Below are 24,719 nucleotides of genomic sequence, written 5' to 3' on the forward strand. Positions count from 1 at the left end.
GCACATTCAATTTAGGTTTTTGACACTTAGTTGGATAAACAAGTTTATTTGTAAATTTAGTCAACATACATAATTGACCTAAAAACTTCAATAGAAGGATAAATTTTAAAACCACTTAGAAGGCCATCTCTATATAGTGCTTTTCCCAGGACCACATACCAGATGTAACCTAACCCAGTACCATCTTAACTGGCAGAGTTTCAATAAGCTGGAGCTGTGTGCCCCTCCCCCACATCAAGTTCACTCTAAGGGTTATTAAAACACAAACTCCGCAAGGAGAACGTCGGTATTGTTTCCTCGGTAGAGAAAAACTCAACCTAATTAAAAACCAATCACAACACAAAGAAAAGCTGTACTAACTAGTTCAGGATATTAGTAACAGATGCTGGTGTAAATAACTTGTATTATATCCCAGAGCCCTTATAAATAAAATCCCCCCGGTTAGTGTTTGCACTATCAACTAGAGGGTTAGCTAACATGTGGTAGAATGAGGACTTATGCAAGGCATAATGCGCAAAGCATTTTACTACCATGAAAACAAGTGCAGTCTAGTTAGGAAAACACCAACTGGACTCTAAATTACAAACACCTTAATGACAAGACTCCCCACCACATGTGAATGTAAAACATTTAATTTAAAAATGTTGACACTACAATATATAAAATAGCTATTATAAATGCACATAGTGTATTCTATAGCTGCCAGGTTTACTTTTTTTTTTCTTTTTAAGGAAACTGTAAGTTACACTGTGGTTAAGACTTGTATCTTCACCCTTGAAAAAGCCCACATTCTATCACAGTGATGTATGGTCAGACTTAACAGCCCCAATTGTTAAACACTTGGATCAAGTCATAACCAGTTTTATTGCAAAAGGACCCTGTACACATTTATCAATTCTAGTACCTTAATAGCTACCGAACAAGTCATTAACATACAGAAACATGCATCATGAGAAGCAAGAAATATCACCCATCCCTTCTGCATATTAGCAACTTGTCACTCCTGAGCAACAGTGCTCACATCACTGAGGTCTGTGAACAGTCACTTTTCGCATTCATCCTGAGTGAAAGATGGAATGACTTAAGTACAAATGCAACATATTATAAACAATTTCTTACAAAAAAAGTCACAAATTAAACCAAAGTATTTTACAGAATTTACTACAAAACACCATAAAAACTGCCTTCACTTAAGCTCTCTCTCCCCGTATCCGGCGAGCCAACTGGATGTCTTTGGGCATGATGGTGACTCTCTTAGCGTGGATGGCACACAGATTAGTATCTTCAAATAAACCCACCAGGTACGCTTCACTAGCCTCCTGTTGAGGACAAGAGCCGCACTATTAAACTCGCTTCGAGGAGAACCACACCAAGCCCTCCGCCCCTACTACGACCTCGTCTTACCTGCAGCGCACCAATGGCGGCACTCTGAAACCTCAAGTCAGTTTTGAAGTCTTGGGCGATCTCCCTCACCAACCTCTGGAAAGGCAGCTTCCGGATGAGAAGCTCGGTCGATTTCTGGTAACGACGGATCTCTCGAAGCGCAACGGTGCCGGGCCTGAAGCGAGCAGAGAGTGGAAAGGGAAACCACCTAACTGACAGCGCCGGCCACGCAACAGAACGCGCCCGCACAGGCCAGCGCCGCCAGATCATTGTTTCCTTCCACCGCGCCTACCTGTAGCGATGAGGCTTCTTCACCCCGCCGGTAGAGGGAGCGCTCTTCCTGGCAGCTTTAGTGGCCAACTGTTTGCGGGGCGCTTTCCCACCCGTGGATTTACGAGCAGTCTGCTTGGTTCGGGCCATTTTCTTTCATCTGAAAAAAACACCTATGACTCCAGGGCCACGACGCTCGCATCCCCGGGAGTCTGACGGGCTCGGCGCCACTGCCCCCCCGGCCCCTTCGTACCCCACACCTAGCGGCGGCAGACAGCCGAGGGCCGCCTCCTCCCCCTCCTCTAATGACTCAGGCGGCGAGGAGCAGCAGCCTCCCCCAGGAGGGGGTGCGCGGGGAGGAGTCACTTCCCCTCCTCGACGGGCGGAGGCCCGGCTGCCCGTAACCCAGCGTCGGGACCTCTGAATCACCGCCGCGGAAGAGGCGGAGACGCGGTTCCGGAATTAAACCCCAAGGGAAAATCGCCCAACCCCACGCCCGATGCCAGCGGCCCCAACAGCCCGCACCCGCCGGCACTCGGCTCCCAACGGCCAGTATCAACAGCTTGGGAGGCTTCAAGTCACGGGTAAACCCAAACACGCTTACCCAACGCCGAAGTCCCAGGCCACTTATACGACCGGCGCGCCGCCCCCCTGCCCACCGAAGAGCCGCGACAGCACAGGAAACCAAACAACCGCTACCAACAAACTACCAAACCGCTCTGCGCTCAAAAACCCCCCGATGCCTCCACCTTTATACCCACGCTTCACGCTGCGTCTCTGCGTCATAGGACCCTTATTTGCATACACCAACGACTTTTTCTATTGGCGGGCGCTTTCGCCGACGCGCTGACATCCCCCGACACAAAGGCCGTGCTTCGGGCCCCTTGTCTGATTGGTGGATATCTAGGTCGCTGATTGGCTGTTAAAGTGGCCTAATGATTGGATAGATACAAAGAAGAACGGACGAATCAGAGTTTGACACTAAGCTGCTCTTCTGATTGGATAAAACGGAGCTATGTTTGGATCCTTCCCTTGGTTCCAAAGCTCTACAATAGAAAGTCAGTGTAAACGAACTGCATTGGTCCCTATCAGGACTTAAGAGTCCGGATGTGCAGGAGCCTAACCTTAATTGCATCAAGCTAATGTAATGCGGGAGAAGGAGAAGTTACTGTCACGAAACTTTTGTAAATATTTTGCAAAGTAAAATACGTGTTCTCTGTGATCATTTACTTTTCATTAACATTTTGATAGTTAAGTACAGAGTATAAATGAGAATTAGAATTCAGTAAATCATGTTATATTACCAAGTATTTTATATATCCCATATACACATTTTAACCAAAAAGCAGTTCTTTTGTTCGGTGGGATGGGGAGGGGTAAATAATAGATACAAAGAAACAAATGTCAATAAATGATTTTATAAGTACTGTTTTGTATGTTCTTTAGGACATCACAAAACACGCTGTGATTTCAATATGCTTAGAGGTAAACAAGAAGTAACCTACTAAGCAATATATTTTTGAATTATGTAATTCAACTGAATGAAATGACTACAGCTAGAATGGGAATAGTTCTATGACAGCATTTGCATGTCCATAAAGAGTAAACGAAAAACAACTAAATTAAATATATGCCCTTGTGTTTAATGGTATATCCTGAAAGGTATTATTTCTGAAGAAACATGACAAATGTATAAAAATGGTAATCCCTACCTTTCCCTAAATAAATGTCTTGGATGGATTGCAATATTCAGTTCTCCAGATGACTCAGGTATATAAAATACCAAAGCAGGCTTAAGGTTAAGACCAGCCAAACAAAGCTCAGAAAATTGAAATAGAGCCTTGGGCATTCTACTCCATAGTTCTTACTCTTGATTCACCGAATATTTTAAATTATTAAAATAAAAAGCAGCAAAACCAGATACATATAGATTTCAACTCAGAGAATTATTGTACATTAATACAAATACCTCAAAAATTTATTTGCAACACCAAAGGTCCCCTATCAGTATCAACAGTGAGAAAAAAATGCACAATTTGAAAAAGCAGCTATGGCAAAAACATCTTTGGCACCAAATTCCTCATTATTTCAGCCCTCTCAATTATCACACCCACAATATGTATTTAATTACCATACATCTAACTTTTATGTGATAATTTCATCAACTTTAGTTTCTGCCTTGTACTCAAAGTCTAGGGTGGGGGAAAATTAAGCTTTCTATTTCATTCATGCCATCCTGAGAAGAGACACCAAGATAGAGGCTCTTGCCCTGTTTACAGAACCCGTTTAAAGCTAAGAAACAGGGCACTGCATAGATCCCGCATAGGAGGCTGTCAAATGTTCTGAGATGTAACCAGAAAAATACCCTGTCATCTTTTTTGGACTGCTCAAATGGCCTGGAGAAGGAATGGGCTCCTAAGTTGACAACCCACTTTGTGTTCCAAGGGTTTCCTATATCCAGAACCCTGTTTGTCCCATGCTTTCTAGAGGAGACACAGTCCAGTTAGTGTTTTTACAGCTCTGCTAATTATTAGAGAAGAACTAAAACTGCTCCAGGAGAAACTAGATATGGATTTACACTCATCTATTTAAGGATGATTAGTGGAAATAGTTTGTCCCTCTTACTTGGCAGTCATACGGACATGTTTTTCTTTTTCTTAAGTTGGTGCAGGGGAGGAAAAGCAACGCAGGAAATGGGGAACAACTGAAAATGTTTATACAATCGAAACAATGCAGAATGTGAGGCAGCATGTAAGCTATCCTCCTGGTTCCTGTTCTGTCACCAACTTGCTGAGTAACTGTGCAAGTTACTTAACCTCTCTGAGTTCCGGTTTCCTCTTTTGTAAATTAAGCAGTTTGGATGATCTCATCTCCCAATTCTACCAGTACACACTTATTCTGAAACTCATGATATACATTCATTTAAAATCTAGCGCTACGAACTATATTTCTGCATTCAAATCATACTCGGGTATTTTGGGGATAACATATAAACCAATTACTTGGATTTAATAATAGGATTAAAGCAATACACTACAACTTTTATTTGCCCTTTTGGAATTTTTCATCTTCCAACGCCCCCAGTGGTTAAACAATTGATTTGACAATTTAAGAAATACCAGTTTCTCAACTTTCCAGGCTTCTGACGTGAGGTTACCCGGGACTAAATAAGTATGTATCCTTGTTAAAAATGAACAATTTTCCATTCAGCCCACCCTTCCTCACGCCTAAGGTTATTCGGAATGTGTTTCTTTAATGAGATGATCATTAGTTAATATAATCCTATCTAATAAAATATCAATCGGTTTTAAAAACAATAGATTTAAACAGAGTCAACATGGAAAACAAAGTTTAAAACAAGTGTTAAAATATCTATGAAGCACTTTGTAAAGCTCATAGAATCAAAGGCCTAGGTCTGGGGGAACTGGCTTACTTGATAAAGACCACAAAGTGAAGAACTTCGCCCGACTGGCGGGAAGCGGGGAGGGAAGACATATTTTCCCAAACGAGAAGGCCAACGTCCAGAGGAGGAAACTGGAGTGGATTATAAATCGCACCCCCTACTCAAACCCAGGCCCTTCCTCTGGACACAATGTAATGCTTCCCAACACCTCTGCAACTTGCCAGTGTAACTGAGACTATTCTAGACGGAGATTAAATTCGCCCTTGGCCCCTAATGTACTGGAAACAAGTTAGGCCAGGTGTCGAGCTGAGAAGGGACCCAACTCGTGGAGTTCCAGGTTTCAGGGTTGGTAAATGTTTATGTAGCGCTTCAGTAAAGGCGCGGAAACCGAGTATTATGTAGCTCTCCTTTAGCAAAGCTTTATCAAGTTGACTTCCAGCAGGCAGACTTTCCTTCATGCCTCTCAGGTTAGTCCCGTTGTAGGAATGAGGAGGCTGGCTGTTCGCAGACTCCAGCTACGTGGGGCACAAAAACCCAGAGCTAAGAATGGATGACACAAATTCTTAAGCACTGCTCGCTGCCGGTATCAGAACCGAGCCCAAACTGCACTAAGTATGGAAGTGAGGTAATTATTGCACTGTTGGCAGTGAAATTACACTTGGAATTGTTTCACAGAAGTCGTTAAGACCTCCCATAGCTCTGTGCCCCTTCCACTCCATGGGCTCTAGTTTCAAGGAAAGGCTTCCCGACAAAACTGGACGCTAGTGAGCAGCAGGAACGCGGCTGGACTGCAAACCCCAGAAGCCGTCGCGGGCCCTCAGCATCCGGGACACCGTCTGCAAAGATCCCTGGGTACTGTGGTCCGTTCCTTTGGCAGCAACCCTCTGCCGACGGTAAATTTCCAGCGGAACCGAGGACCACAACTCCCAGCAACCCTTGCTGCCGTGTGGGGGGTCTTCACGTTCTCGTGGCGCGGCGCAGGCGCACTGGGTCCTCGGCGCGGACCGCGCAGACTGAATAATAAAAGGGGAGCGGCGAAGAGGCAGGAAGACAGGACCATGTCGAAGGGCCCTGGGCCCGGCGGCTCCGCAGCTTCCTCGGCGCCCCCGGCCGCTACCGCTCAGGTGCTGCAGGCACAGCCCGAGAAACCGCAGCACTACACGTACGTAGAGCCCCCTCCCCCCCCGCCGCGCGCGCACGCCTGACGTCAGCGGCCAGCGTGAGTCACGCGCGCAGGGAGAGCGCGAGGCGGCCTCTCCCTCCCCCCTTTCCTCCTCCGGCCCGGCCCAGACCGGTTCCAACCTGCTGGGGCCGGTCTCTACTGCCTTCAACTGCCACCAACCTCTGGTCGGGCCGTGGGGCGGGAAACTCGGGCCCCGCCATCGAGTGGGGAAGACGGGAGCTCGGGGTGCGGAGTGCAACACATCTTAGCCAGGCCTTCGAGGCCTAACTGTTCCTCAGACCGTAAAACCACAGGACCAAACACTCGCGGGGCGATAAGGAGTCCAAGACACCACCAGGATGAGTTCCTTACGGGCCAGTCCTCGAACGGCCTATGAATGACCATTAGCGTGAAGTCTTGTCAGGCGACCCGTGTACTGTGCACAGGAGACCTTTTGTCTCTAAGGCCCTATGTTGTCCACGGAGGCCACTCTTGCTTGAATTCACTTAAACAGTTGACCCGGCCCGAGGGTGATGGGGTCAGACTATGTCCTCGGGCCCAACTGAAGTGTGGCATGAGGGGGAGCCCCAAATGCTGACACTACGAGAGTCGAGTAAGAGGGAAAACCTCCTCCTGGGAATCTGCTTTTAAGTATGGGTCCCTTGTCTTCTTGCTCTTTATTCCCTTTTAAGGCACGTTAAGCAACTACCTGGTGCTGGTGCTAGACAGAAAGATGAAAAGAGGCGGCCCCTCCTGTTAAGCAAAATGTTGGTTTCCATTTTCCCTGATGCTCTTTGAGTGCCTCTCATTCCCATGGGTCCCGGTTGATGTGCGTGTTTAGATGGGTCCCCAAGTGTACCTCAGGCTGGCCAGAGATTGGGTACCTGGGGGTTGAACCACCCTTAAGAGCCACACAGGAATGCCACCTGGTGAGCCAAGAGCAGGAAGCCTCTGTTGGAGTAGAAAGAACTCAAAGCAGATAGGAGGAGCGCTTGTTTGTCCCTCACAGAAGACAGACCCATGGGGAAACCATCCTGGGATTGGGGAACATCGGTTTTAGGAAGTATATTGGTTTCTTTGTGAGATTCTCTGCTCTTGGTTGAGATCATTTGAAGCTTTTTCTTGGCTACAGTCTGACTCATGTTAACGATAACTTTTCTAATGTGGCCATTGCTTTGCTGGTCCTTTCTTACTGGAGTTCTTTCTACAATCCTTTCATTGGTTTTGGTGAGATGATTTTACCTCAGAGAATACTGATCAGTTGAATGGAGTGGTCAAGCAACAGTATGGTCTTGATTTGGAAATCTGCAAACTTCACCTAATTGGCACCTCTTTATAATCTCTGGTTGCTTGGATCACGTTTTTTACTAAAATACCTGTAACATTGTGAGTAGTGTGAGTCTTGGTTTCAGCAACCTCTGTTTCTATGTCGTGTTGACATTGAGTATACTATGGAATCTGTATTAGAAAGGCCTTCTGATCATTTTGGAATTGGCAGATGAAACAAGTCAGCAGCTGTGTAAATGTTAATATCTTGAGTCTTTGTTCTCTTGATGCTCACTTGTTTAAAATCTGTCTTTCCATTCCTTGTGGGGTAAGTGCAGAGTAATCAGTCTTGGCTCTTGAGGTGGCTTAGTATATCAACTATAGATGAAATGCTCAAGCTTGATTGAGTGATTGGAGGTTGTAGGTGTTCCCATCTCTTTATTTTATGTTATCTGTTCATTTTGTGTGTGTGTTTATGTTTTTGTCTCCAAAAATCAGATTTAGAGGTCAGTTGTCTTCCTTGGTAGATTTATGGGCATTCAGAAGCTGTGATGATTTGGAAAACTTCATTCCCTTGTCATCCCAGGTCTGAGGAGCAGGGAGTGTGAGGACATAGATGATGGCAGTAACAGTACACTATTTTTTTTTTTTAAGGTGAATCCATTTGTTGCCCTTGGGGGTTAGGAGACAGGAACATTTTTATGTTGATTTTAATATTTGCTATAAAACGTTGAGCTGCCCAGCATTTTTTTATTCTCCCTTGCAGCATGAATTTCCAAAATTTGTTCCAGTCTGAATATGGCCTCATCTATTGTGTTGATCCCGTTGTTGAATATAGATATAGACCTCTTGTTTTTTTGAATGTTTGTATTTTTTTATCTGTCAAATTTTTTATCTTTTAAAACTTTCTTATACGTTAATTACAATGTTGCTGTTCTTGTTAGTGCTGTGGAGTGGATTCCAACTCCTAGCGACCCTGTGTACAGCAGAGCTGAACCCTGCCCTGTCTTATCGCACCATCCTCTCACCCTCTGATGCTGTATCAGACAATGCTCTGCTGCTATTCATAGGGTTTTCATGGCCAATTTTTCTGGAAGTGGGTGGCCAGGTCCTTATTCCTAGCCTGTCTTAGTCTGGAAGCTCTGCTGAAACCTGTCCACCATGAGTGACCCTACTGGTATTTGAGATACAAGTGGTGTAGCTTTCAGCATCACAACAACACGTAGCCAACACAGTATGCCAATCGACAGACAATTAATTACATTAATTTTGTGTATTTTTTGTGCCTAATGTTATTTGAGATTATGTGACATGCAGTAATCTTTGCAGTAATCCAGAAGAAATTTATATTAAAATTGAGTTTCAGTCATCATAATGGCAGACAGTCTTGGCAAACATAGTTGAATCTACCAAAAACAACAATTGCCTTCTTTTCCTTTATTCTTGTCCCACAACTAAAGTCCTAGAGTTTGAGCCCTCGTTTTCCTAAACCAAGAGGATTATTCATAACATAGTTTGAAGGATAATTGTTTTGTTGGTATTTTTTTATAAACTCTTGAATAATTTTGCTTTAAGGGAAACTTTGAAATAATCCTTTCAGCAAATTGGGATAGCAGGCACTTGTGGTAGACCTGAGGAATCCAACCCCTTTAGAAACAGTTATATCAGAATTTCCTCTGTTGTGCAGTTCCAGGTATTTGATTAGCATTCAGTAAAATAATAATGTGTGTATATTAGTACTCTTCCAATACAAGAGCCACATGACCTCTTGCTAGGTAATTTGCCATTCTATTTGACGAAGACTAAATTTAATCCAGCTTTATTCAGAACAAGTGCATATTATATATTAGAAGAGTTTTTTTTTTTTTTTTTTGGTGAGGAAGATCAGCCCTGTGCTAACATCTGCCAATATTCCTCTTTTTTTGCTGAGGAAGATTGGCCCTGGGCTAACATCCGTGCCCATCTTCCTCCACTTTATGTGGGACGCCACCATAGCGTGGCCTGCCAAGCAGTGCGTCGGTGCACACCTGGGACCGAACCAGTGAACCCCGGGCTGCTACAGTGGAGCGTGTACACTTAACCGCTTGCACCACCGGGCTGGCCCCAGAAGAGTTTTATAAAAACAGATTTAAGAATGGGAAATTTTGGAGCAATTACATTCCAAAATGTATCTACAAGTTTAGTTAACTTTGGGCTTTTTACTGTATAACAATTATATCATTAAAAGTGTATTGTTGAAAGGTGACCAAAAAAACCTGCCATCTAAAATACCCAGGTTTCTGACCTCATTATTTTGACTCTATAAGGGGATGTAAGCCTCAAAGACATTAAATCATTTTTGGATTCCTTCGTCTGCAGTTGATTCTTAGACTTCTTAATGCCCTTACGTTCAAGGAAAATGAAATTCTAGTTTAGTGACGATTTCTTGGAGTTTTCTGGTCACTGGGTGATTTCTTATAGGTAGACAGAGGATAAATGCTTTATAGCCTCGTCTAGCCAGGTGTCACTTTAATTTAGGGCTGTTTCCTGGGCATCTTTAAACAAAGATAATGTAGTAGTACTTCTATAGATAATTATTTTGAGGCAAATTTGTTAGTTTGTACATTATATAAATGTCATGAACTTCCCTTGATTGCATCTGATTGTGTTTTGGAAAATCCAGGAAACAAACATGTATTTAAACCATTATTGCAAATTGCAATTACATTGTAAATATATTACTAGAGTACAACTTGTTGCACAACAGAAGTCACTGGACTCGTTGCTTAGAAGCCTCAGCCAGGATGAGTTAAATTACCAATAACCATTTTCTCAATCTTGTTTACTTGTTTATCAAGTAGGGCTAATTTCTTGTAGGACAAAAATTAAAAGTTCATTGTAGCCTTCAATCAAGCCCGCAAAATCCCAATTAATAAGTGTTAAATGCCCATGCTAAGGGTAGACTCAAGCTTAGCACCTAGTTGATAATTGCTATAATCTAAATTAATTATTAAAGTGAAGATTTGCTTAATGGTTAAGTTTTTTTGTTTTAATCCAGCTATGTTAGATACTAAAGAAGGCTTCCCCACAATCCATATGCATCTGCTTTGACTGGTGGTTTCTATCAACCTACAAAGACTGTGACTTATTGGTGAGGGCAGCTGGACAACTCTGAGAGCAACTTAGAGAAATCCATCTTGGGCACACTCTATAAAGGAGCTCCTTCTCTGGAAATAGCACCCCAGATAAGTGCACAAAAGCAAGACACCCTCGTGGAGCTACTTCTTCCCGCTTTCAACACCCTGATGCCTGAAGGTGAGGTCTCCTTCCTGTGTGTCTTAGAAGCTGTGAGCTCAGTTAGTTAATGAGAGCCCTGCAAAGGCTTGAGCACCACACATCTGCAGGCCCTCCTGCCAGGCCTTTGCCTAAAGGTGGTTTTTTCTCATGAGGAGAGACTCTAGGTCAGAAGAGTGGTAAAATAAAAGTAAGGTTGCTTTTAAAGCTATATTACTTTAAATAGTGGACTGGTCTAGGGATTATTTTCCCAGATGGGGCAATATTTGCTTAATGATTAAGTTTCTCATTTTTTTGTTGTTGTTTTTTTTTAATCCAGCTATGCTTGATACTAAAGGAGGTTTTCCCACATATGCATCTTCTGTATTTTGAAATTGCAACTATGGACAGTTATGGCTAATCCTAGTAGATTGTCTTCCCTTCTTTTAACATCTTGGATGAATTTGGGGCACACTAATGTGTTATGTGAAGATGGATATTGAATGTAAGTTTCTCTGCTATTCTTAGCCAATATATAGAAATTGTATTAGCTTAATTGCTAAAAATGCCAAGAATTTGGGTTCAGTATCCTTCTGGACAATGTAGCTTTCTTGTTTTCTTACCATATAGCTACTCTACAGATTCACCCCAGCCAGCCATCTTAAAATACCTGCATGGGCAACGGAGCTATCTGCAGAGAAAGTTTGGGTAAAATCAGTGCATATGATAATAGGTATGGGGTTTATTTTTGGGGGTGATGGAAGTGCTCTAGAATTAGTGGTGATGGTTATACAACATGGTGTATGTACTAAAAACCACTGAAATGTATACTTTAAAAATGGTGAATTTTTATGTTATGTAAATTACATCTCAATTTTTAAAAAAAATCAGTGCATATGAGTCCCTACTACTAGAGAGGCTTTAGAGCAGATGGCCTATCAGGCATTGTTATTGCCTGATGTATTGATATATTGGTAGCATCGCTCAGTATGGGAAAGCCTGCAGTTTGTGAAAAGCTCCTTGGTGCCCTTTTCCCAGCCTTCTCAGTGGCTTGGTCCCTGTGTATCCATTCTAGGTGAATGCCCCCATGTTGTGAGTCTGCAGAGATGCTTTTGAGATTAGTGAATACTCAGCAAGTTTGAGACTCCTAGTTGATGGTAGTTGTACTTAAAATTGTCTCTGAATTGACAGCCGTTTTAAGGAACAAGCACATTTTTCCCAATGCCTTTGTAAAGTAAATTGTGTTTACTTCCTAGGGTGGGTGGGAGGTAGAAGAGAAGGTTGCTGTTCTGCTAAAATATAGTAGATTCCATTCTTCAGGTATTGTGATGATTGTTTTAATGTTCACATGGGCATATCTTTAAGGACAGGCCATTTGTTTTAGGCATTTAAAATGATATCAATGGCTATAATATTTTAGTTCAAATAATCACAACAAACTTTTTATTATTTCTCTATAAAATCCCTCAATTTTCACTCCTTTTTTCTTTGCCAGTGTGTAGAATTTGACAGCAGTATCAAGAGCTGATGAGGAGGAGAAGATGGAAAGGAGTCTAGCAACTTAAAAATCTCATAGCATTCTCTGTGAGGTGACCTTTTTCCTGTTGGTGGCTCAATTTATTTAGGAGATAAAGAAGATACTAAGTCCTGTGACAGTATCATCATGTCATATCTGAGCTTATTGAAATGTTTCCCCCCTTTCCTTATTCTTTATATCACAGTTTGCTTTTCGTGTTTGTAAGTTGACTCGTTTGTTTTCTGTTAGTGTTTGAAACAGTGTGGCCACCATGAGTCCTACAAAAAAAACTTCTAATGAGGAAGGGGAAGGCCCATGTTCCCACCTTTCTATGAAATTTGGCCTTTTCACAAAACTACCCCCATTGAAGAAAGGTAGTTATGCTTAGAAAATAAGAGGTTGATAAAAACCTTTGGCATGGTGTTTTATGGCTTAAAAGTTTTAAGTAGTAGTTTTTATATCTAAGCCTTTATTAATTTTGGTAAGAACATTACTACATCTTTTTGATGTCGCTTTTACTGCTAAGAGGTGGCAGGCATTTGGTAGCCTGCCACTTTAGGATTTGTGTAAATCAAACCTATTCAAACATAACATAAGTTAGAAACTCGTACTTCTATTTTCTTATTTAAAAAAAAAACAAACTTAAATTTTATTATCGAACTAAGAGTACTTTATAGTGAATACATAAAATGAATATTAAATATTCAGTAAAGCATGTTAAAGTTAACATTGCTGTTTTTATTTTTAGTAACTTATCTCATGGTATTGTAATTATGGCCTGTCAAAAACTCCCTGATGTATTTTGAACAGCTTCTAGAGTCGCTTATGCTAATTTGCTACTACTCTTGTTAAGAAAAGCATAGTTAACTGTCAGCGTGGTGTTTAAGAGTACTGACTCCAGGGCCAGACTGTCTGGGGCTGAAGCCCAGCTCTGCTACTTATTAGGTGTAGGACCTTGGGCAAGTGACTTCTCTCTGTGTGTCAGTTTCCTGGGGATACCAATGCTACCTGTCCCATGGGGTTGTTACAAGGATTAAGTGAGTTAATATACACATAAAGTGCTTAAAACCATGCTTGGCACTTAGCACAGTGGAAGTACTATTCTTATCAGTATATGAACAAGGCCCAAGTTAGTGCTTTCAGTTGCATTGCTGCTTCTTCAACAGCCTTAATAAAATGCCTTCTTTAGCTACATCCACACTAAAGTAGATTCTTCAGTTCATAGGACACGTGGGTCAGCGTTGTCTTCAGAGCACACTCCTCTCTTGCGCATCCATTCTAATTTTACTTCGGTCGCCATTCTTTGTATAGCCTCCATCGGACTGCCTGTATCTTACACGATGGGATGGGTTTGTGTTACGGATCCATGTTGTAACAGGAAACAGTGTACAAAATAACACATCAGTTTAAACGTATATACTAAAATGTTTATCAAATTGGAGGTTTTTCAGGCCAGCTGTGTACAGGAAAACTTTGAATCAAGCCAAGGTGTTATCTAATTTCAGGAATAATGAACCAGTGTTTTCACTACTCCTCACATAGTCTCCAAAATCGGTGACGGGAGTGACCCTTACATGAACTTTCTGTCCTCAGTTTTGCCAGTTCCATGATCCTTAGGGCAAAGGGACGATTATAGAAAGAAGGAACCAGGGACACGTAGGACTAGTTGCACACCAACATTGTACCATTTATGGCTCTTGTTAGTTCTTGGGGCCAGGAGAACTCCCTGGTGTCAGACCATTCCCAGTGAAGAGTGGGCTGAAATCATTTGCTAGTGAGTGGCTCCTCCACCTTAAAGCGCTTGTTTGCTTAAGTGCCTGTAGCACTTGTACCGTGGGTTCTTGTGTATGTATCTGTGGTTTAGGATAGTTTCATTGTATCCAGGAGGTTCATACTGTCCCTAAGTTCTTACTGTATTACTCTTTGGCTAAAAGCCAATTATAGGATCAAAGCCTTTCTTAAAGGTTCAGACACACTCAGAAATTCACTGGACACTTATTTTATTTGCCTGAATAATGCTATCTGAGCTTGCTTTTTCTGCCAGAATGTTCTAAACCAGGATCACTTAAGAAGATTTGGAAGCCAGATCCCTAGCTGTATAGTGCTTTATCAGAATTGTCCAAATATTTGCCAACCACCATTTTAGCTTTGTTTGGCCCTGTTTTTTAAAAGCCATTTTTTGACAACTCCCACTGGTGTGGTTATTGTTATAAAGTCGAATGGTTTCTGTGTTATGTTTGGTGTCAAAACAGAATGTGTGTGTATGTCCTTATGAACATTGAATCTAGAACTGCTAGTAGTTTTCCTAAAGCTCTTCAAAAATGAAAGATTTTCAGCAAATTGTAAGAAATATATATATTTATATATATAATATATTTGTGTATACAGTCACGTGCCTTACAACGACATTTCAGTCAATGACAGACCACATATCTGATGGTGGTCACATAAGAGTAGTACCATATAGCTTAGGTGTGTGTTAAGCTATACCATCTAGGTTTGTGTGAGTACACTCTATGATGTTCGCACAATGGTGCAATCGCCTAATGACGAATTTCTCAGAATGTATCGCCATCATTAAGTGACACATGACTATATGTATATACATGTATGCATACACTTGGATGATTAATTTAGGATTCTTAATCTGTTGCTTATTTGCTCTTATAATATTCTCTTTGAAGTTAAAAAATATTTTATTCTCAAACTTAAAAATGAAGAATCTTTGATGAACCATGAGCTATGAGCTCTATGCTAAATTTCTTTTTAGGAATTATGTATGTGGAAGAAAAGTAGCCAGTAGGGTTAATATGAATGTGGAAAACAGTAGATTACAGATAAGTGTCATTTGACCCTTTAGATACTATAATATAATCTTTGAGAATGACTGGGTTTTTTTTTTTCTTTCTTCCTTTGCTAGTTGTGGAACCCTATCACATTGTGGTTAGATTTCAATAAAGAATATTTAAGAATAGGATCATTTCTTGCATTTTAAGATTCTGTTTCTATGATAAAGCTTGTATATTGCTTGAAAAAGATGAAATTCAGTTTTCATGAGACTAGCTGTAATACAGGTAAACACTGGTGGCTTATTAGGGGTGTGGGCACATCTGTCAAGTTGCCCTATCTCTGCCACCCCTGTGTGAGGCTTGTGAGCAGTGACCACTGACTGGCCAGGAGAGTAGCAGGCTCCCCAGGAGCAGGTGCTTCTTCACAGCCCTCTAGGGCCATGGCCTCCATGCTGTTGGGCTTCCGGGGTGAGTTTCTTCTGTCAGTTCAGTCTTTTGCACCCTTTTTGTTGGGCTCACATATTGCTGTTCACCATGCATATGGGGATTCATCAAGTCCTGAGCAAATCCGGGGATGCAGCACCATCTCTTCCTGTTGCTTCTCGAGAGGCCATCATTGTCTTGCCTATTTGCCTTTTTATTCAGATCTGACCATTCTACATATGTGTCCAAATCAGATTTTACAAATCATAAGCAGGATGACAATCTAATAGTCATTTGCTTTATGAAAAGATTTACCACAGTTCACTTTTAACTTAAAAGAACTCCTCTGGGTTATTAGCAACATACATCTTTAATTCTGGATCAGGATAGATTCCCTATCGAGTTGTCATTAATGTAGTGGATTTCTTTCCTAACAAGTTTTTTTTTTTAATTCCAAAAGTAATTAATCACAATTATGGTAAAGAAAAGCCAAGATAACCCCTAAAGTCAATAATAATGGATGTATTTTTCCTTCTAGTTTTTCTTTCTGCGTATATTTACCTAATTTACCTAATTGTAGTCTGGTTACATATTTTTTTTCTTTCACTTAATATATCTTTAGTTTGTACCCAGGTTTTGCTAAATAGTCATCATAATACACCTTAGTTGTTGGAGGAAACAGAGAAAGGAATTTAATTCATCTCCAGTGATCTGCACACATTCCCAGCAACAGTTACAGAGCAAGCCATCCCACTGGTTGCTTTTCTAGTCTGCGTGTGAGGCTGAAGATAGCAAATTTAGTGTTCATCATGAGGAACAAGGCTGTGCAGACATTGTGGGGAAGGTAACTAGAGAAGTTACTGGTTTCTTAATTGCCAGGAGAAGCATCTAAGTCAGAGATTAGAATTGCTTCTCTGTGTTTTGCTGGGTTAGTATGTAGCTGCTGTGGATCAGGCTTGTACCACTTGGGATGCTTTATGCATTTGATTTTTTTTGGACAAACATGTCTTGAACACTTGCTATGAGCTGGCTCTGTGCAGGGGTACAAAGATGAACAGACATGGCTACATACAAAGCAGTTGCAATCGACTGTGGTAGGGGACATACCAGCTGTATTCACACAGCAGTGGAAACATAGAAGAGGAGGCGATTAACACCACTGGGTCGGGGAACCCTCGTGCAGAGAAGAAGCCAGAAGGGTGATCCAGACACACAGAGCAATATGATCAAAAATATGGAGATGTGAGGGGAGGGTGTGGTGTGCTTTGGAATACCAACTCTTGAGAGCAGAGGTTGGCAGACTATGAGTTGTATGCCAAATCCAGTCTACCACCTGCTTTTGTATGGCCTGTGAGTAAAGAATGATTTTTACATTTTTAATGGTTGAATAATATTTCATGACATATGAAAATTATATGAAATTCCAATTTCAGCATCCATAAATAAAGTTTTATTGGAACCCACGCTTATTGGTTTATATATTGTCTGTGGCTGCTTTTTGCGCTGTAACTGCAGAGTTCAGTAGTTGTGACAGTGACACAAATGGGGCACTCTCATCGCTTTGCATTGCTGTTCCGTGCACTACAAGTCACAGTGACACAGTTACAACTTGACAGTGTTTCCAGTGCCGTGTGTATCAGCATACCACATGTTTTATTTACTCTTTATTACCAGTGCCTACCTATCATGTCAAAACAAGAGAGGAAGAGAAAAATGGACTTGGAACATCGTGTTTTTGGGGCACAGTGGAGTATGGATTATTTTGTTATCGAATTAGATTGCAAAGCTATCTTTAATCAAAAAGCTGTGCTGAAAGAATCCATCAACATTACCTGACTAAGCAGTCATCGCACTATTCCCAACTCATAGGAAGGCAACAGTCAGAAAAATTAGAAAATTATAATTTCATCACAGCAGAATTTCTTCATAAAAATAAAAATGAGTCTACAACTGAAGTAAGTTTCCGAGTGGCTCATTTAGTGGCCAAGCAAGGAAAGCCATTTACCAATATTGTATTAAGTTGTGTTTGATCACAGCAGCTGAAGAAAAGTGTCCAGAGAAAACAAACTTGTTTAAGAGTGTTAGCCTTTCAGCAAGAACAGTTTCTCAAAATGTTGAGGTCATCCGGAGCAACAGCAATAGTCAATTAAAAAAAAGGCAAATGATTTTGTGGGGTTTCCTTGGCTCTTGATGAGTCAATAGATACTGTTACTGTTTAGTTGTTGTTTATTCATGGAGTCAATGCCGTGTTTCAGGTGACTGAAAGCCCCTATGAATAGTCTACTTCAAACAACTGCAACTGAGAATATTTTTTTTTTTTTTTTTTTTTTTTTTTTAGATTTTTTTATTTATTCAGTTTTTTCCCCCCAAAGCCCCAGTAGATAGTTGTATGTCATAGGTTCACATCCTTCTAGTTGCTGTACGTGGGACTCGGCCTCGCGTTGGACGGAGAAGTGGTGCCTCGGGGCGCTCCCGGGATCCGAACCCGGGCCGCCAGCATCAGAGCGCGCGCACCCAACCGCCAAGCCACAGAGCCGGCCCGGCCCCAACTGAGAATATTTTCAAAAAAGTTAAGAAAACACTAATTCAGTACAACTTGAAGTATAATCTGCTAATAACTGATGATGCTAAGAATATGCGTGGAGCAAAACAAGATTTAATTGGACAAATTTACAAAGCTTATGAAAATGTAAAAATATTTAAAGCCTGTGGTTATTCATTGTATTATTCATCAGCAGATACTTTTCAGAAAATATTTGAGTCTATTACGTGTTATTGAACCATTAGGATCAGCAATAAACTTCATTCCCTCTTGTGGACTTAACCAACTATCTATCTAACCAACTACTATCTTGAGTTTTTGTCAGAGAAGCTGAATATTCTGACATGCCCTGTTACACAATAGTTTGATGGCTTAGCAGTGGTCAAGTTTTCTTGTAATTTTTTGAGAGCTGAAATTGAAGTTTTTCTCAACGAGAAGAATCATTTTCAACTACTGTTATTGAATGCTGAATGGCTTTGGAAATTAGCTTTTGCTGCAGACTTGATAATGTTTCTTAATTCACCCTAAAATTGCAAGGCAAAACGTTGCTTATATGCAGACTTTATATTGCAGTAAAGTCACTTCGACAACTAACATTGTGTGAAGCGTGAGTCATATCAAACTACCTTAACATTTCTGGTGCTATTAAAAGTTAAAACAGACGTGATCTCCATTCCTGCGAAGATTTATGGTGGATATGATTTCCAAACACAAACTATAGTTCTAGCAGTGATTTTGCATCTTGATATGAATGCAAAGGAAATTTCCGTATTTCAGAATCCACTTAGCTGTGCAACTAAGAAGTTTACACCAAACCTTCAATTGGAAATGATTAAAAGGCAAATATCAAGACTCTCATAGAATTCTATAAATGTCTTCTAAGAGACAAATATGCTCAATTAAAATCACACTTGTGGAGTGATAACAGCATTTGGGAGTACCTATCTATGTGGAAAGACGTTTTCAGAGATGAAATATGTAAAATCTTATTACAGAATCAGCATTAACAGATGAACATTTGTAATCAATTTTGATGAAAGAGACCTCCAAGTTATCCCTGCACCCCCAAATCCATTCTTATTAGGAGAATTGTATTACCAAAAATTGTAGCTAAATATTATATTTTGAATTTCATCAATAAAAAATTTGTGGAGATTTGTTTTCCTTTGTTATGTAAGTACCTACTTAATATCCTCAATTTGGCCTCTTGGCCCTCAAAGTCTAAAATACTATCTGGTCCTTTACAGAAAAAGTTTGCTGACCCTGCTCTAGACTTTAGTTTGTTGTTGGGGAGGGGAGCAGGTCAGTGATAGTAGGGGAGGTAGAGTCAGAGTGAGGCCATGCTAAACACTGTTCTAGAGGCAGCGGGGCACTAGATATGTATTAAAACATCAGCTACTTTCTCCCCACTGCCTCTAAACTTACATAGTTTTTCTTTCAGTTATCTCTGATACTTTTCTGTTTATTCAGTTTGTTCAAATTCTCCTCACACTCCTCCCGAGAGGAGAGTGAAACACCCAAACTGATAAATCTGTTAAGTGAGACAACTTGGAATAGGATTTAAAGTTTAGTTGGAAATTGAGCTGCTGGCAGTTTAGCACTTGATCTAACACCTCCTTAAGAGTGATGTAATTTACTGTTAATCCCTTATGTGTTACCACTGTTGGTTTAGTGGGGCAAATGATTGTGTTTAGATTTCAAGTAGCCTGATTTTTGCTGTTTCTTAGAATTTTGGAAAATAAAGATAATTCAATGAATGTTGAAAGTATTATTTGATTTTTTAGAAAAACTGGATGCATGTATTTGACTTTAAAATTTTTTAGAGAAAAGTATTAATAGTTTTGTAAAGCAGTTTAGCAATATGATGTATTATGATTAAAATCATAATCTGGGGGCCGGCCCCGTGGCTTAGCAGTTAAGTGCACGCGCTCTGCTACTGGTGGCCCGGGTTCGGATCCCGGGGCGCACACTGACGCACCGCTGTCCGGCCATGCTGAGGCGGCGTCCCACATACAGCGACTAGAAGGATGTGCAACTATGACATACAACTATCTACTGGGGCTTTGGGGAGAAAAAGGGGAAAAAATAAAAATAAAAAAATAAAATCATAATCTGTGTAAAAATACTGGGAGGAAATTTACCAAAAGGCTAACATTATTAGTGGTGGGATTAAGAGTGATTTTGCCCTTTTCTCCATTTCCAGTTTGTTTTGTAAAATGGGTATGTTACTTTCATAATAATCTTTAACATTTATAAATAAGCCGTTAGTAGGATAATTAATGTGATGTCCTAAAAAGGAGTGAAAGATAGCTTTTTTTGTTTGTTTGTTTGTTTGTGAGGAAGATCAGCCCTGAGCTAACATCCGTGCTAATCCTCCTCTTTTTGCTGAGGAAGACCAGCTCTGAGCTAACATCTGTTGCCAATCCTCCTCCTTTTTTTTCCCCAAAGCCCTAGTAGATAGTTGTATGTCATAGTTGTACATCCTTCCAGCTGCTGTATGTGGGACGCGGCCTCAGCATGGCCGGAGAAGCGGTGCATTGGTGCACCCCCGGGATCCGAACCTGGGCAGCCAGTATCAGAGCGTGTGCACTTAACAGCTAAGGCACGGGGCCGGCCCAGAAAGATAGCTTTGATTTCAAGTCAGCCCCCAGTGTGCAAACGTGAAGGTGCTGCTCCTTAGTCAAAGCAAAGCTCTGACCAGTCACAATTCCCTCCAGGCCTTGTCGATCCCTTCTGCTGGTTGAAGGTGTGCATTGTCTGACAACTGTTACTTACTCAGGGCCTGAGTGGTTTCTTTTTTTTTTTTTGTGAGGAAGATCAGCCCTGAGCTAACATCCATGCCAATCCTCCTCTTTTTGCTGAGGAAGGCTGGCCCTGAGCTAACATCTGTCCCTATCTTCCTCCACTTTATATGGGATGCCGCCCCAGCATGGCCAGACAAGCGGTGCGTCGGTGCGCGCCTGGGATCCAAACCCCAGCCGCCGGCAGCGGAGCGCATGCACTTAACTGCTACGCCACTGGGTCTGGCCCCCTGAGTGGTTTCTTGACTCATCCTGGCCACAGTAGGTCACTCAGGCCTTGAAATTCCAAACTAGTTTATGTTCTTTGGCTTTTATCCTTGAGTTCGGGTATTTCTGGGAGATTGAAGCGTGAAGAATTTTAGTCCCGTGGCCCTGTGACCTCCCCAGATCTTGGAGGGGAGGAGTGGGTGGGTGGTGAATCTTCCCTCCTTGGTTAGATCCCAGCACTTCTTGAGGTTTCCTGAAAGCTAGTTGAATTGAGGAGTGAGTCTTAGCCTATTTAGTTCCTTAGATCTTATGCTTTCAAACCTTTAAAATGGAAAGATGGATTGGAGCTTAATGGAGACAGTTGTGCACTTCCACTGAAAATTTATGTTTCATTTCAATCCATGAAAATGGAAAAGAGTGATTTCTGAGTGGTTTTCTCCTTGCCTGCTGGGCACTGCATTGCTGGTTAGCACGAGGTTGGAGGGGGAGAGAGAGAATGGGAAATTCTGCCCAAACATTTTGGTTCCTAGGTAGTAGATGGTCCAGTTCCATTAATGACTTAAGCAAAAGGTTAGAAATTTCTCTCATCTGATTATAGTTCATTGAAAGTGGGCTCTCTGCCTGCCTAGATTCGGTCATTCGGCCCCTTCTCTCATGAGGGGTTTTCTGCAGGACAGTCTGCCCTGTCTGCTGAGTTATAGGTTTCCTGCAAGTGCTTTTCATAAGAGAATAGGATTAGGCTTTCAGCTCTCAGTGCTCTGCCTGCTGGGGACATCATGAAACTGTTGGTATTGCTTTGTGGACTTTGCTCTTTCTGTGACTTTTCATTTCTTGTTGTATTCATTTAGCAAACTTTGTCACTGTACTGGGTTCTTACATGCTTGTTATCAAGGACTTTATAATTTAGTAATAGAGAAAAATGTGCACATTATTAATATTCATTGCAGGGTAAGAGCTATAAGAAATATCCACAGAAAGTGCTGTAAAGACTTAGAGATGATAACATTTAGCTGGGGACAAGGGCAGGAGGGGGAAGATAGGTAGAGGTCAAGGAAGGCTTCATGGAGGTGGTGGCATCAGAAGATTCATTACCACTGAATTCAGTTTTGAAAGATTTTTGCAGTAAGGAAGGGGATATGAGCAAAGGCAGGGAAGTTAAAGATCTATTTGCAAGACACTAAGGACTCTAGTTTCACCGGCTGGATTGGAGAGGAATCAAGGGAAATGAGGCTGGAAAAGGGCTAGATGTGTAGGGCTTGGAATGCTGGGCCAGAGGGTTGGTGTTTTTCAGTGGCTGCCGGGGGAAGCCGAAGGCTTTTAAGAAAGTGAGAGTTAAATTTGGGCTCTCTAAAGAATAATGAGCATTGTGTAGTGTAAACTGGACAGAGGAGGGGCCAGCAGCAAGGAGACCAGTTTATTAAAAGATACCAAGTCCCTGACCCACGGCGGTGGGTATGGAAATGAAGAGGCTTAAAATGTGATCGTTTGTTGCCTCTGTGTCTGTGCTCCTCTGTGGCACCCCTGCCAGCTGGAGCCCCTGTGGAGCCCTGGCATCTGATGTGGCACCGTGGCCATGGCTTCCCCAAAGAAGCAGGCTCGCCAAGACCTCTCTTCCTCCAAGAGGACAGATTGTGGCCGAAGTCAGGGTGACCACATCTTAGACCGCAGTCTTGCCCTGACTGCCTCCCTGGGTTTTCACTGAGGCACTGATACCAAGCAGACAGACACCACTCGTAGGGTTGTCAGATTTAGCAAATAAAAATACAGGGGGCCAATGAGATTGGAATTTCAGATCATGGATAATTTTTCACTATAAGTATGTCCCATGAAATATTTGGTTTACCTGAAATTCTAGTTTAACTGAGTGTCCTTTACTTAGCCTGACAGTCCAAACCACTCCTCACTCTTCTCTACTTCTGGCCCTGGGCTCAGCTTCCTCCGCTCCCACCTCCCACCTGTTTCCTCCTAGTAGGTTAGTCTCCTAGTAGGTCCAGAGTCAGGTAGAGTATGTGCTGCCCAGAAGGGCTCAGCGTAGTAGTTTGGGGGATGAGTGTCCCAACTCAGTGCCAGGGTTTGGTACCTGTGTACAGCAGGAGGTGCAGCTCTCCTCTGTCTAACCAGACAGAGAGGGAGACAGGATGAAAGACCTTGTGTTTCAATGCCAAAGGGGACAGGAGAGCATCAGGCCCTAGGGAGCCTTTAAGGTTTCTGCCCAGTGTCTCAGAATGTACCTAGGGCCCGAAGATGGTATCCCTGAAATTTGGCTCCTGCCGTGCCTGACCTCATCCTCCTTCCAGTTCCTCTCCTACCCCACTCACATCCCACAAAGGTGCTTGGAGGTCTTGGGCCCAGACATACTCTGTTTCTGTGCTCATACAGTTCCATTTGCCTAAAACACCCTTTTTGCATTCTTCACCTACTAGCCCTTCACCCACTTCCCTTCCACTTTCCTCTGTCCCAGTCTGGGTCAAGGATCCTTAGTCTGGGTTCCCAAAGAACCCTGAGAAAACCTCCCTCATAACCTTTTCCACAGTTGATTGATTCCATGTGTTACTAGTGTGTCTCTCCCATGAAAATGAGGGCTTCCTACGGACAAGGACCTGCTGCATCAGTGATCCTAGGGCCTACCACCATGCCTGCACCTAGTAGGTACTCAATAAATACATGCTGAATAAACAGCAGGACTCTTTGGAAGCCTCACTACCCCTTAAACCCCTATTTGTGTTCCTCAGGGAGCACCCAGCTCCAGCTTCTCTGCCACCCAGTACACACACCTGGATACTTCTCCACACTTCAAGGCTGGGAAGATTCTTCAGCACTTTTCATTAGCATTAAAGAAAACCTTTCTGGAAAGTCTCAGCCCTGGACCTACCTGTCCCCTCACCTTCCATATGCCCAGACTAATAAGACCCTGAGTATCCTGGCATGAGCCAATGGCATGGGCTGGACCCTCTTGCCTTTGTCCCATGCCCTCCAGCTCCAGGTGCTGTTGCAAGCCTGACAGTTGCTTCAGGTCAGGTTGTTCCCTCCATACAACCTTCCATGCCTTCTAGAACCATCATTCTTCTTGCTGGCATCAAGTGCCCTTATCAAGCCATTTGTTGCCTGCATTGTTATGGCTTGAGGGAATATGTAAAGAGAACTTCGCTGCCTCTCTGTCCCCCCCTGGGGCGGGAGGCCAAATCTAAGACACCCTCTACCTGACACATAGGGTGAAGAAAAATACGGATGGTATGTTCTGTAAGGGGGTAAGTGGGTCTGGGGCCCTTCACTGCGTGGTCCTTGGGAGAGGAGCTTTGGGGGTGTCTTGGCAATTACATGCAGAGCAAAAGAGACATGAAGGTTGGGAGGAGGCCAAAAGGACAGCCAGAGCCTGCAATTCCCCTAGGTTAGGGCGTAAATTGCCCCAGCTGCTGTAGGTACTCATTTGTGAGACTACTGGGGGTAGGCAAGGCTGAGAGGAAGAGTCTCTTCAGATGCTTCTGATAGGAGCTCTTTCCTAAACACTTAACCTGGATGATGCTAGGAAGTGTCTCTGGGAGGAGGTAGGCAGACAGGACAGTGATGATCTGAGTCAGTAGTTCAGAGGGATTCCTTATGACCTGGGCTTTCAGCTCTAGCAGCAGCCTCTGTGGTCCTCAGCCTGGAGCCACAGCCCTGCTCCTGGGCCAGGTGAGGCCTCCAGGAATTGGTGGGCAGATCTGG

General features: G+C 42.4%; 2 protein-coding genes across 7 annotated transcripts in view; one reads left to right on the top strand and one right to left on the bottom strand.

Moving 5' to 3' along the window:
- Positions 1-30: 30 nt before the first annotated feature.
- On the bottom strand, positions 31-2,408 carry H3-3B (H3.3 histone B). The gene is made up of 4 exons (XM_087441615.1): positions 2,258-2,408; positions 1,676-1,813; positions 1,405-1,558; positions 31-1,319 (listed from the first exon to the last, which is right to left on the bottom strand). The coding sequence occupies exons 2-4, from the start codon at positions 1,801-1,803 to the stop codon at positions 1,191-1,193; spliced, it is 411 nt and encodes a 136-aa protein (XP_087297741.1). The 5' UTR covers positions 1,804-1,813; positions 2,258-2,408; the 3' UTR covers positions 31-1,190.
- A 3,654-nt stretch (positions 2,409-6,062) lies between these two features.
- UNK (unk zinc finger) overlaps positions 6,063-24,719 on the top strand; it is a 35,242-nt gene continuing 16,585 nt past the window's right edge. For 4 of the 6 annotated variants that reach the window (XM_004432770.3, XM_087441623.1, XM_087441622.1 and 1 more), the window contains exon 1: positions 6,063-6,218. In XM_004432770.3, the coding sequence (XP_004432827.1) occupies positions 6,115-6,218 (104 nt within the window). In that variant the 5' untranslated portion in view covers positions 6,063-6,114. Of the gene's footprint in view, positions 6,219-10,533; positions 10,779-11,076; positions 11,242-11,366; positions 11,470-24,719 lie in introns of those variants that run through there. The other 2 variants (XM_087441621.1, XM_014789273.2) reach the window with 2 other exon arrangements.

Source organism: Ceratotherium simum, chromosome 16 (genome assembly GCF_057802395.1).
Source record: "Ceratotherium simum simum isolate JZ-2026a chromosome 16, ASM5780239v1, whole genome shotgun sequence".
Classification (NCBI taxonomy): domain Eukaryota; kingdom Metazoa; phylum Chordata; class Mammalia; order Perissodactyla; family Rhinocerotidae; genus Ceratotherium; species Ceratotherium simum.